Below are 13,893 nucleotides of genomic sequence, written 5' to 3' on the forward strand. Positions count from 1 at the left end.
AATTAACACAGTATGTATAGTTATTTTTTAAAAGACACTGTGTGATATTAAGTAGAATTCTCAGGGCTGATTTTTCCTGCTTACTGCCTGCATCACACTGAATTTGCTTAAGATCCCTGGGCATCAATGCACTTCATTAAACAGGAGAAGAAGGCAGAGTTCACCCAAGCACGGGAAGCAGCGGCACGTCTGTAAAGTGATAGCATCTGCAGTGGTTCTATTTGAGAAATTTATTCAGAAGACAAAAAGTTCAGTTGTTACAATGCTATTCAAATTTTCTAGCATAATTTAAATATTTAAGTTTTAAAATAAAATTTTCTAGTAACAAAATAACTGTAAGCTTACAAAAGCTTTATGGGAAAAAAGATTGTATGTTACTTCCTTTGTTAACTGAATCTTTAGCATCTTCTGTAATTCAGGGAACTGAGGTTGAGACAGATTACTGTACAAGTGGTAGTTGCACTCCCAAATTGTACTCAGCGCCTGTGTTAGATACCATCTGTGCTATATAAAATTACTAGACTGATAACTTGTTCTCAACAATATTAAAAGTTCTCTTTATACTCTCTCTCTCTCTCTCTCTCTCTCTTTCTTTCAGTGTGTCTCAATAAGCATGAGCTGATATGACCTGAATATATCTACTAAATGACACAAGGTCTACCCCCATATATGCTTTCCTACAAAATGCCACATACAAATCCAAGAACTTGTTTCCATATCTTGTTACATAAGCCCTTATCTGAAGATTTAAGTGGCTTTTAGTGACATTCTGTATACATTTAGTCCTATTAATCATGAAGCCTTTAACTTAAAATTAGAACCGTACCATAAGAATAAGAAATATGACTGAAAGTCTGTGTCCATAGTTTCCAAAAAGGTAATAAAATGCTAAGACCTAGAAAAGAAAAAGGGAACACAAAGTATCAAATCCTTAAATTTAAAAAATGACTTACAGAGGTTTAAAAAATATCTAAAAGGTCCACAGTTCAAGTTTGGGAGGGGGAAAGGAGAAGTACAAAATGACTATCCATTCACTGGTACAGATCAACAAGTCTTTAAAATTAGAGAATTTCTTCAGATGCCCCTAAGTGACTCTGGCTGTATTGGTAAGATTTTTCTGCAACATCGTAACAGAAAATAGTGTTCTTAATGCAAGCAGGCTTCATTAGTCCTATGATTTTTAGTATGTATTAAAGTACAATTAATTGGTAATTACAGAGCTATACTTCTTGGATGGGATTTAACAAGCTTAAACAAAGCAGCTGTATAAAATTAACTTATTCAATATGCAATAGCTCCACTGAAGAATCATGAAGCTAGAATATATCATTCATTCACAGCCCATTGCTTTAATCCATTAATTTCTCAATCATAATTCACCCTGTCACTCATGATCAATCTTTCCCCTCTTCAAACAGTTAGTCATTCATTAATTGAATACATATTTAACAAACCTTCACAATGTGCAAGTAGAATTTGGAAACACTGTATTATCAAAACAGGCGCACTAAAGGGTGGGTTAGTGGTGGTGGTGAAGATATTGACAGTCTTACTGCTTCTTGCATGTCAGTGGTATGCATGACCCACAGGGTGTACTATTCTTACAGTAAAAGTTTGATGAAATGTGTGTCAACCTAAACCATCTTTTAACAACGACATATTTATAGAAAGTAAGTGAAGACTAACATCCCCAAAAATAGACACATCCTTTCCACTGAATGAGCTCATTCAGTAAAAGAGATATTATGCTACAGCTAGTGAGTTTAGGTGTCAAACCATTTAGAAAAAAAATACAACCATATAGGACAATACTAGGTTTTTCTGTGATTGAACACTTAAAAATAAAATTTTTAGAAACGGCACAAAAAAGTCATACAAACAGTACCCTCTGAATATTTGTATTTTCACTCCTCTTTAAAACTTTATTAGGAAGACGAGAGACCAAGATATTAAAGGACTGCATGGCTTCAGAAAGGGGTGAGTTAAGAGACTTAACACAGATGAAGACAGTTAACAAGATGAGCAAAATAGTCTGTGAAAGGTATAAAAAATGTGGCCCAGCCAGTGTGGCTCAGTGGTTGAATGCCAACCTTAGAACCAGGAGGTCATGGTTCAGTTCCCGGTCAGGGCACATGCCTAGGTTGCATTGCTCGATCCTTAGTAGGGGATCCTATGCAGGAGGCAGCCAATCAGTGATTCTCTCTCACCATTGATGTTTCTATCTCTCTCGTCTTCTCCCTTTCCTCTCTGAAATCAATAAAAAAATATTTTTTTTAAATATGGAGCACTATAAATTTTAGCTGATGTTTCACAGGTTTTTTGTCTATATTCACATCCTGAACACTCTAACATCAGAGCATTAAGAAGCCCTACTAGTTGGGCTACTTAAAATGATGCTTAGAAAAAAGGTAATACTGAGTAAAGCCAGAATTTGGCAACATGTATTAGTGGAATGGGCTGAATCTCCCATGTCATCTCTTATGAAATTTCCCCTCAATCCCTGTAGATGCTGAAGATCACAAATTAATGGTTTTATCCTTGAGGTATTTGATTCAAAATATGCCTTGCACACAAAGGGCCATGGAATTATGTTCATAATGACAATTATTTTCTCACTAAAATACTGTTAAAGCTACAAAAGGATAATTTTGCCCTAAGAGGTAAGAGCACCTTCTGTCTACAGGAACCAGGCTGGACAATTTTTCTAGTGTTCTTAAGTCGCAACATTTTGCCACTCAACAAAATCATGATGCACAAGTAAAGGACTTATTCTTTTCCCTTACAGCAATATGTCTCATTGAATTCCAGAGTTTCCGTAACAGTGATAGGAGAGGTCTGCCTTTCCCTACATCGTCTCTTTGCACTATGGGTGACCTAGCTAGTAAAAAAGGGTAACAGGCAAAACATGGTGGCCACAATTGTTTCTGCCACTATGACTCACATTCTTTAGATACACAGGGCAAGACAGCTTCCATCACCAGAGGAACTTTTAGAGGAGCAGCTCATATTCATATTTCATGTGTGCGTGTGTTTAATGGAGTATGGAATTCATTGGAAATAGGGAAGAATATCTTCAGAATATGTCCCTGAAATAACACAGATAAGGAAAAACAGACAAAGGTGAAAGTGACAAAAAATAAGGAACAGATTGGGAAAGTAAAGAGAAAGGTATGTGGAAATAAGGAACACAGACCTCTTATGAATGGGAAATAATAGAAAATATAATAATGGGAAATAGACATTACCTGGTACTCCCCAAAATCCCCCCTCGGCCCAACCAACCTGAAAAAAACAGCCCTTGTTATTGAAAAGGTAAGAGATAGCTATAAGGTGGATACTTTGGTACCTCATCCCTGATAAGTTTAATATCAAAGATTTTTAATTGTTTTATTTTTTAAAATAAAGATTAAAGAATTAACCTTAAAATTATTCTGTTCCCCTGGCCTTTGCCAGTAAGTTTTTAATAATTTCATAAAAATTTTGTAGTTTATCCAGTGTATCCTCAATAACTTAAATTTTTAAAAAGGAAGCGTTTTATGGATACATTTCTATGCATATTTCTCCCATTTTTTATGATAAATTGGAAGGAAAATAAGTAGTAATAACTAAAAATGGCATTCCAGATTTTTTTTTAAAAAATTGATTTTTATAAGCATTGATCTAAATGTTTTTGGCATATACCAAATTTGAGGTTAAAAACAATCTATCAAAACTAGTAATAAAAATAATTTTCCAGTACTGCAATTACATAAACTCTTAAAATTATTATTATTTTTAAAATAACCATTTTAAAAATGGATTACATTGGAAGCATGTTTTTCATGTAAGTTCCAACACTCTGACTTTGGTTATCTTGGTCTATAACTTGTGGAACATGTTAGAGAAAGAAATGGTTTGTATTTTCACATAACCATCCATCTGGCCATTTGATTCTCAAAACAACAATTAGATTGGGTAATTTTGCATTTGTATTGTTTCTAAGCTTAACTACAACATACATTTTTAATTTTAAAAAAATTAGTCTATCCAGCAATTGCACAGAGATGGGTGGAGGTGTTGAACCAGCTAGGAGAACCAAATGAGAAGCCTAGAAAGAGGCTTCTTTTAGAAATATACAAGTATAGAAATAGAAAGAACGAGAAGTTTCAAAGAAGAAAATTAAGACTCACTGTTTAGCAGGAAGGAAGTACACAATTATTTTGTCCCCAAAGGAATGCCAGTTCTTAACAAAATAAATAAAACGAAAGGTCTTTTTTGGATTTTTAACCTAAAGATGAAGAATATATGGTTAGCTAATAATAGCAGACAGTTCATGCAGCTATGTAAATAAGAAAGGAAAGCAATATTGCACTAAAAGAGGAACTTGCAGGAATAGTCCACCTTTTTCATTGACTCAACGTACCCAGCCATTTCCTATATGCATTGGCAAACCTGGCCTGCTCTACATTCCGGCAAGTGGACAATACTTGATCGATGAACCTATGTTCCATTTCCAGGCCTACGGAATGTGGAGCTGGGGTCCGCTTCAAGCGTTTTGTTTCCTGGGAATAGCCTTGCTTGCTTGAGTCACTCAATCCATCCACTTCCATTGCCTGAGCTGTGCGAGGGCCTGTTGGAATGTGGTGCAAGTCACTTGAAGTCCCCACAAGGCTGTCTGCAGTTGACAACTGGGTCACACTGTGAGGAAAACTACCACTTAAGTGATGCTGAAGGTAGAAAACATGCCGTCTGTGAAAAGGGAGAGAGTGGGAGGGAATAGGGGAAAAAAAGGTCACATCGCAAGGTCAAGCTTTTCAAGGAAAACAAAAAACTAATTTGATAATTTCAAAACATACAGTTCTCAGTTCACTGCTCCATTCATAACCCAGTTATCTGGCAAAAGGAGGAATAATAGTTATGATGAAGTCTCTGGGTATTTTACTAGCCTTACAAATCCAGATTACCGGTTTGTGAGAAAGGTTTTTAAATAGCATTAACTGAAATGATGACAATCACAAGTTGTTATTCTTTGTAAACTGTAATACAAAACCAAAATTAGGTATTAGCCCAATCTCTGCTATAAATTAAAATATAAACCTTGTTGATGTCCCAAAACACAAGTGATTCTGAAACAAAGGGATAAAATAGCTCCTCTAGAGGCTTAGTCCATAGCCTCTATCCAATACTTTCTTTAATAAGAACAATCTGCTGCAGTTGGTCTTATTATGTAGAAACCATGTGAACTTCCCCTAAATACATCACTCAGACTCATTAAAAATCCACATGCATTAGGGATGTGCTGGGCTCCAAGCGAAGTATGTTACAAGACACAGTTGCTATTCTTCCCCTAAGCAGAGCAGGTCTCCTGCCCTTAGAATCACGTGGGATTATTTGTTGAAAATGAAGATCCACGTGCCTGATGTCCAAAAATCTGACACAGTGGGGTGCACATCTACTCTACACAATATGGTAAACTATATAGGTTCCAGGTCGTCGTATCTCATCATCATATCAGCAACTCTAAGCCCTTAAAAAGATAATACTATCCATTTTCCAGCATATCCAGGAGTAAACAGGGAACATATACCCACCATATAGAGGACACAACTTAAAGGACAGATAAACTGCCTTGGGGTGAATCTATAGTACAACACTGGCTTGTAGATAGATAGGCCATCCCAATTATCTCTTCTCCCCACGCCTACCCCGAACTCCAATTAATCTTTACATGAACAAAGACAGTTTCTGCTCCATTAATCTAGCTCTCTCTCAAACACAAATAGATTTTTAAAATTCTCTGAGCCTTGTTATTAATATGCCTAAATATAAAACAGCAACAAAAAAAATCTGTAACACCAAAATGACATATAAGTCAAGATCTGTCTTCTCTCTTGAAAAGGTAGAATAAGAGTGTCTTGTTTTTAAGAGAAAAAAAAAAATCTATATTTCTATAAGTGCCAAAGAGGGGAAATTATCTTCCATCTTCTAACTATATCTAGACTAGAAAAAGGAGACAAATCTCAATTAACTTTAAAAATATAAAAACATTTAAAATTCCTATTTCCTACCTAGCACAGGCAAGTCTTTTGTCTACAAACAGAATCCTATGACTTGAAATAGAATTTGCATTTGTAAAGATGAAGTTGCCTCCAATTAGATGATCCAAAATAAATCAGGGGTTCCCATATCTGGACTTCATTCCAACATGAAGTTACTTTACTGTCAAATGTGCTCAGAACTCAAATTATGAAGTTCCTAACTCTCTCTCAGAATTTTCTAAAATTGTGTTACATACCCAAAGTAGTTTATTTAAACACACACACACACACACACACACACACACACACACACACACACACACACACGCAATACGCACACAACGCAAAAGACAGAGTGTCAAAGAGATGATACTGAACTAGAGGCCCGATGCACTACATTCGTGCACTGGGGTGGGGTCCCTCAGCCCGGCCTGCGCCCTCTGGCAGTCCAGAACCCCTCACTCCTTACCGCGCCTGCTTGCCACTCCTTACCACTCGGCTTGCTGCTCCTTAGCGCTGCTGCCAAGGCAGGAGAGGCTCCCGCCACTGCTGCTGTGCTCACCAGCCCTGAGCCAGGCTTCTGGCTGAGCGGCGCTCCCCTTGTGGAAGTGCACTGACCACCAGGGGGCAGCTCCTGCATTGAGCATCTGCCCCCTGGTGGTCAGTGCGCATCATAGCGACCAGTCGTTCTGGTCATTCGGCCGTAATGGTCACTTAGGCATTTATTATATAGATAATGGTCTGAAGAACAATAAAGTTTAGCTAGTCTCGGTGACTAATGAATGGTCTAACTGTATACCCTATTTACCTGTTAGGATTTTTTATTTGTATTTTTAAAAAAACAAATGGCAGTGCTGCATCCCTGATATGCTAAATATCAGTATCTCCAAGGAAGGCGTGCAGAAACTTTTATTTTAAGTTTGGAAGTAACATATTATTCTGTACAGTCAAAGGTGAATACCACCATGCTAAGCTGTAGGCAAACATCTACACGAGGAAAACGCTTATTGATGATGATCGTGAGGAGGAGGATATGGTTACACAAACTCCTCCAAATCAGTGAGGCAAAGCTCCATAATCAGATCACATGTTCACCCATGCAGGCAGGCCTCAGATGCAAGACCTTTGTAGGTCTCATAAGGACATACAAGCTTCATGAAAGAAATGAATTTTCCCTTCTCTTACCTATGACACCAAAGGGTTTCATGTCCTGGGTAGGAATCAATAAGATCAGTGGTGAATTCAACTTCTTCCTCTAGAAGATGGGGAATATTTATCCTTGGTTCCTCTGTGGAAGCTGCTGCTGCTTCATCTTGTGGAAGAAGTAGGGCTGACTCACTTCTCAAAGGGTTTTGCTCCAACACAGAACTGTCTTTCACAGTTTGGCTAGTCAAAGACTTTAGCAAAAACTGGCGGTAGTGAAATCCACTGTGGTCTGAAACGTGCATGGATGCCCAGTGTTTAGTAGAAGATAGTTCATCAAGAAGAATCTTGTAAGAAGAAGAAAGAAAGGTGAGACGAGAAACTTCCCAAATTTTTCTTTCTCCATTAATGCCTTGCTTTAATTGTCCTTTGTGTGGTTTTTCTGACAATGCCATTCCTACCAATATTTTGTATAGAGTGTATATACAGTGCTGTTGCTGAGTGGAAGCTCAGTAAATGCTAGTTTCGACATTCCCTTATAAAATAATCGGATTTTACACACACACACACACACACACACACACACTATTGAAGGGAAATATAAATTCAGAGGTTACTTTGATGTAAACTTTCTTTGATATTTAATGAACCTCTACTATATCTAACTTACCACAATAGACTCAATGTAATTATTTGTTCTTCATTATAAGTGCCATGAGGGCAAAGACCTGTCTGTTTTGCTCACTACTTAATTCTAAAGGCTTAGTAGAAAAACATGACTCGGGAGTAACAGTAAATTTCAAGAGTTCATGACTATTACTTACTATTCATCTCAACTCACTTAGTATCAATGATAGTTTTTTAAAGGTAAATGAGACGAAATTCAGCAGTGAATTGTTTAAATCTGTGTTATCCTGCAAACTAAACAATTTGAAATGGAATAAAAAAAGAAAAGCAGCATTTATGAAAAATTAAATTATTTGGCAGTAACTTGAACAGGTAACAAACACAAATGGGTACACTGATCTACCATGTTCCATCAGAGGATTTTTCCGACCAGGTAAGGAAAAAAGACATACTTGTCAACAGTGAACAATATAGACAACACAATGTCAAAAGGCTCCTTTACCTGTTTTTTAAAGGTTCCAAGCAAATGCCTTCTCCTGTACCAAGATCCCTCTCCACTTCTCACAGACTCTTTTCTTCCCTAGAAGAAATCTTTTCCTCTTCTGAACCTCCATACTTCTTGTGGGTTTCACCATATATATTATAGAATTTTCTGTGCAACTTTTTATCCCACCAAACTCTACAAGTTCTTTAAGATACTTATCTGTCTCTATACCCACTGGCCTCAGAGTGGACATATAAGTATTTTATGACTGACTGAATTAATAATTTAATTAATGAAGTGACTAGTACTGAGGGATAAGCTTATTCCCTGCTAGGATGGTCAAGTTATGTCAGTGAAATGTTTTAAACATCTCCTTTAAATCCGAAAAGAATTTATTCATAGCCACATAAATTTATTATAGAGGCTACCTCTAGTGAGTGATGAAGAAATAAAAAACAAGACTGTTTATTGGATTTGAAAGGTGAGTAAAATAGAACCAGATAAACTTCTAGTTGGAAAAACAAAACAAGACTAATCTTAAGTTTATTACAGTACATTATTGAAGAATTAAGCAGCAGGACATGTAGGCTATAGTACAACAGATTTTAAATGCCAAACTGTTTCCCACAGTGGGTACACCATTTAACATTTCTACCAATAAAGTATAAGGGTTTCAATTTCTCTACATCCTCATCAACACCTGTTAATGTCTGTCTTTTAAATTTCATCCATCCTAGTTGGTATGAAATGGTATCAAACTGTGGTTTTGGTCTGCATTTCCTTAATGGCTCAGGATATTGAACATCTTTTCATGTCTTTATTGGACAACTACTTATCATTTTTGGAGTAATGACCTCTGCTCAACTGTCTTCCCTCCCACCCTAAAAATGAGACTATTTTAAAATTTACCTAACTATATGTTCACTTAAACACACAAACATCACAGGGAACATGAAATAGAAAATTAAAACCTCTCATAACTCCACTCTATAGCACTGATGAACATTTTTTATTTTCTAACCATTTTTTGAACAGAAAACTAACAAATGCTTATTATAGAAAATACAGCCCTAGCTGGTTTGGCTCAATGGATAGAGCATCGGCCTGCGGACTGAAGGGTCCCAGGTTCGATTCCGGCTAAGGGCACATGCCTGGGTTGCGGGCTCGGTCCCCAGTAGGGGGCATGCAGGAGGCAGCCAATCAATGATTCTCTCTCATCATTAATGTTTCTATATCTCTCCCCCTCTCCCTTCCTCTCTAAAATCAATAAAATATATTTAAAAAAAAGAAAATACAGAAAACTAACAAATGCTTATTATAGAAAATCAAGAAAATATATCCATAACAGTACTGTGTGTGTGTGTGTGTGTGTGTGTGTGTGTGTGTGTATCTTTGTTGAACACTTAAAATATGCCAGGAACTGTTCTAAACACTTTAAAATCACATTCAATGCTAGTAATATATTAAGAAATTATATTAGATACATCTCATATTTAGTTTTATATCCTTAAACTATAATGAACATTTTTCTTATCTTCCAAAATACATTTTACTAACAAAATATTATAACATGTGATAGATTGGAATGTAACTAAACCCTCATTATTGGTGGATTAGACTAGTTTTTCACAATTATAAACAGTATTTTTATCTATCAAATGTCAATACTTAATATAATCAGTGTTTGTTGAATGCTTAGTACAAGCACTTGTGATAGCCACATTATGTGGATTCTCCCATTTAATTTATATCACTCGATATAGTAGGAATTTTCATCTTTCCCATTTTACAGATGAGGAAATTGAAGATTAGAGAGGCTAAGACACTTCTTCAAGGGCACACAGTAAATTGGTGGCAGTCAGGATTCAAATGAGGTCTGCATGACCACTGAGTGGAACCTTTTGCTGCTACACCATATTGCATCTCCCATTATTTCTTTAGCATGAATTCCTAGAGTCAAAACTGCTGGATTAGACATAACATACTTTTTGTCGGGGAGTAGGAGGGTATAGTCTGCTAAATACTGTCATGTTGACCTTCAGTAAGAATATAGAAATTTCTTCAATGCTTGTTTCTATAACCCCATCAACGCTAAGATACCAACACTTTAAGAAATCACTATGCATTTTCTAGTTTAAAAAAAAAAAAGGACCAGCTCATTTTATAAGTATTTTTAAGCTGCTCTAGGCTACTGGTACTTTTATGATTACTTTCTCTGACAGACAAAGCATAATCTCCTTGCTCAATGGCTTACAAGAGCAGAAAGGGGGTTTGCAATGTCAGCACTCTTTACTGAGAGTAAGAGACACCACAATGGTAGTGATGACAGGAAAAGCACAGTCTCCCCAAGGGCAAGGCAGGCTGACAGCATGTGAGCCTAGGATTGTGAGCCTAGCAGCTGAGTCAACACACTGTCTTCAACACCAGATGGTCTCAAGTAACCAAGAATTTCACCTTGGCCCCAAGTTCCTGATTTTGTGAGAATGTCACCATCAAAGGATCATATCTAGGCAGGAAAGCTTCCAAACACTTCGAAGCTCACCTGGACTTGGCCTTCCTGTTTTTCCTTAACTCTCCTCAACCCCCACACATTACCAGGCTGTGGAGTTGAAGTGACTGGCTCTAAGCACTCAATATCCCCCTCAACCCACCAGATAACTTGCAATTATTCCTCCAGACTCCCAATGAGCCCAGCCTGGATGAGGAGTAATTTCTGTGCTCCCATTGAACCTGCAGCTTCCCTGGTTCCTGCAAATGTAACACTGCTTTGTTAACTGTTGGTATCTGCTTCCTCAACTAGATTTTCAATTTGTTGAGAGCAAACTCTGTCTTTACACCACAGTGTACTGGACAGTGTCTGGGAATGACTGGGTTTCAGTACTATTTCATGAACAAATTACAGTGAGTTGACCTAGCAATCTGGTAGCCAGTTTCACCTACATTTTCTATGGGGAACAGAGAAAAGAACTAAAATTTAGTGAGCCTCTACTATTAGGTGCCCAGTACTTTACACACATTAACTTAAGTAATTTTCATAATAATCCACCGAGGCAGAAAGTAAAGCCCCCGTTTTAAAATGAAAACATTAAAGCCTACTTTCCACAGACAGCTAGTAGGGCCAGAATCCGAACCCAGATCAACGTAATTCTGTCTTAGCTCTTTCCTCTCCACTAGGCACCTCCCCTCCTGAAGAATAGAGCCGTATCACCTAGAGGGGAAGGGCTACTCCTCTAAATTGTTGGCCTAAAATCTCCCAGAAGTGAAAACTCTCTTGTTTCTCTTGGAGGAATCTCTATCTTGGAAACAGAGAGGAGAGGGAACCTATGAAAGATGTATAAAGAAGGGAGTGTTGTGCCCTAACCGGTTTGGCTCAGTGGATAGAGCGTCGGCCTGCGGACTGAAGGGTCCCAGGTTCGATTCCGGTCAAGGGCATGTACCTGGGTTGTGAGCACATCCCCAGTAGGGGGCGTGCAGGAGGCAGCTGATCGATGTCTCTCGCTCATCGATGTTTCTAACTCTCTATCCCTCTCTCTTCCTCTCTGTAAAAAATCAATAAAATATATTAAAAAAAAAAAAAAAGGAGTGTTGAGTAAAAATTAGAGAATAGTTTCTCCATTAATCTGAAAGCATTTTGACTTCTTTAAATTGTCTCAAGATTAGGAAGCTTTTAGACAAGTACCCTCGATGCTGATGGCACTGATATCATAAAAAGGGAAGAAGAAAATAGAATAACTATAGTATGTAAGGAGCCCAAGGATACCTGGTTCTCACTCTGATGAATAATAAGTAATGCTGTGGCTAAGTCTAAGCCATTAAAATCCTCTGGTAACTTCCATCTCTTTATTTCTAAACTGAAAGAATTAGGTTGTGACAGTTTCCAACCTGGCTCTGCATCCAAATAACCCCCTGAGCTTGTGAAACATACTGATCTCTAAATCCTACCTCATTCCAATTTAGTAGGCCTGGGGTGGGACTTAGGAATCCTCAGGATTTTTACAGACTCAGCCAAGTTGGGGAATACCTGAGTGAAATCTTGTTTCCTTCCCAAGAGAGACTGAATAGGCAGCCAGCTGATTCAGAAAGTCATATAATCAAAGGCTATCAAGAAAAAACAATTTCAGTTTTGCAATGTTCTGCAATCCCTTCCGGTTTCAGGGCAAAATGAGTTATGCTCAGTCTTCCTTACTGCTTAAACCTACCTTTGTTCTGCCAACGCACTAGCCTTAACAGTGCCAAAATATGCTAGTGAGGAACACAAACTTATTTTAATTGCCAGGGGCCCCTGGAGGTATTAGCTGTCATGATCCTCTCTAGGCTGCTGGGCTGCCATTAGATCCTCTACTTTCTTCCTTTAAAGCCCCTGAGGAGGAACTACGACCAGGAGATTTAAAGGGCAGACATGGAGAGTGCTAGGGAGATGGAATAACACCCCTACCTTGACATCTAGCTTGGCCAGGTGTTGTAAAACCCAGATGCGATGGGACCAGGCATTATAGTTGCTTGGGTATCTCCCTGCCGCTTCACCACAGACCTCCATCTCTTCTCGTATTAGTCGCTGTGTCCTTTCTGCAGGAATTGTTCCCAAGTTTCCTTTGGTCACAAAGGAAGGCAAGGAGGTTTCCTGAAGTAGCTGCTGTAGCACCCATCGTCTAGTAAGGTAGCATATGGGAAAGAGAATGAGGAAAGAACATAAACCAGAGAGAAAAACAAAGTTTTCTTGTTCTTAATTTAATTTCCATTCACAGATAATGAAAATAATACCTGTCTATAATCCCAATGAGTTTGTGTGTGTGGGTGTGTTTATGGGGGATGTGGAGGAACTGTTTTTGTTTTTAAAGACATAGTTAACTTTAGCAGCATTTAAAAGGAGGAAGAACAAGGAGGAAGAAAAATCTTTCTAAAATGTTACAATTTGTCAAAAAGAAAATGCCATCAGTTACAAAATGACAACCCTGAACTCCATTTGAAGATATGTAAAGTCAACTGGTGTGTAAGTGTGCGTGTGTGTTGTAGTGGTAGTTGGTGGGAGAACAGATATAATTAATGGCTGGTAAATGCTAGAAGAGGAATCATGGTTCATATCTTTAATTACATACAAATGCCTCATCCTATGTATATTTGTTTGCGAATTAGAAACTGCATTATGACAGCTTTCATTAAGTAAAATTTCCATAGTATAGTATAGAATCAAGAGGAAACAAATACATTATAATTAGTGAGACCATCAAGGTTCTAAAATGTCTTTATGGATTTTCTCGTCTATTTTTAAGATTTTCATTAGCATACATTTAAATGAAATTCAATAAGGTGTCTTAACCACTTAATGTTTTAGATTTTAACAAATATTTTCTCATAAGAATTATTTTAGATTAAAAATTTCTAACATAAAAGTACAAGAAATTGAGTATGAAAATTTTTTCATTTTCCAATAACAGTTTTAGTACTTAACAACAAAACCTTGCTTTATAAAATATTAGAGGCCCAGTGCACGAATTCGTGCACCAGTGGGGTCCCTCAGCCTGGCCTGCGGGATCGGGCCCAAACCAGTCTCCAACATCCCTCAAGGGGTCCCAGACTGTGAGAGGCGCAGGTCAGGCCAAGGGACCCCACCAGTGCACAGTC

At 37.7% G+C, this 13,893-nt stretch overlaps 1 protein-coding gene across 1 annotated transcript in view; it reads right to left on the reverse strand.

The window, feature by feature from the left end:
* Positions 1-3,198: 3,198 nt before the first annotated feature.
* The window catches only part of PTAR1 (protein prenyltransferase alpha subunit repeat containing 1), a 47,733-nt gene continuing 37,038 nt past the window's right edge, over positions 3,199-13,893 (reverse strand). The window contains exons 5-7 of the mRNA XM_080670901.1: positions 12,707-12,920; positions 7,203-7,507; positions 3,199-4,728 (exon numbers count right to left, since the gene is read on the reverse strand). Of these exons, the coding sequence (XP_080527027.1) occupies positions 4,386-4,728; positions 7,203-7,507; positions 12,707-12,920 (862 nt within the window). The 3' untranslated portion in view covers positions 3,199-4,385. The remainder of the gene's footprint in view (positions 4,729-7,202; positions 7,508-12,706; positions 12,921-13,893) is intronic.

The sequence above is a fragment of the Plecotus auritus genome (assembly GCF_963455305.1).
Source record: "Plecotus auritus genome assembly, chromosome: 5".
NCBI classification, from domain to species: domain Eukaryota; kingdom Metazoa; phylum Chordata; class Mammalia; order Chiroptera; family Vespertilionidae; genus Plecotus; species Plecotus auritus.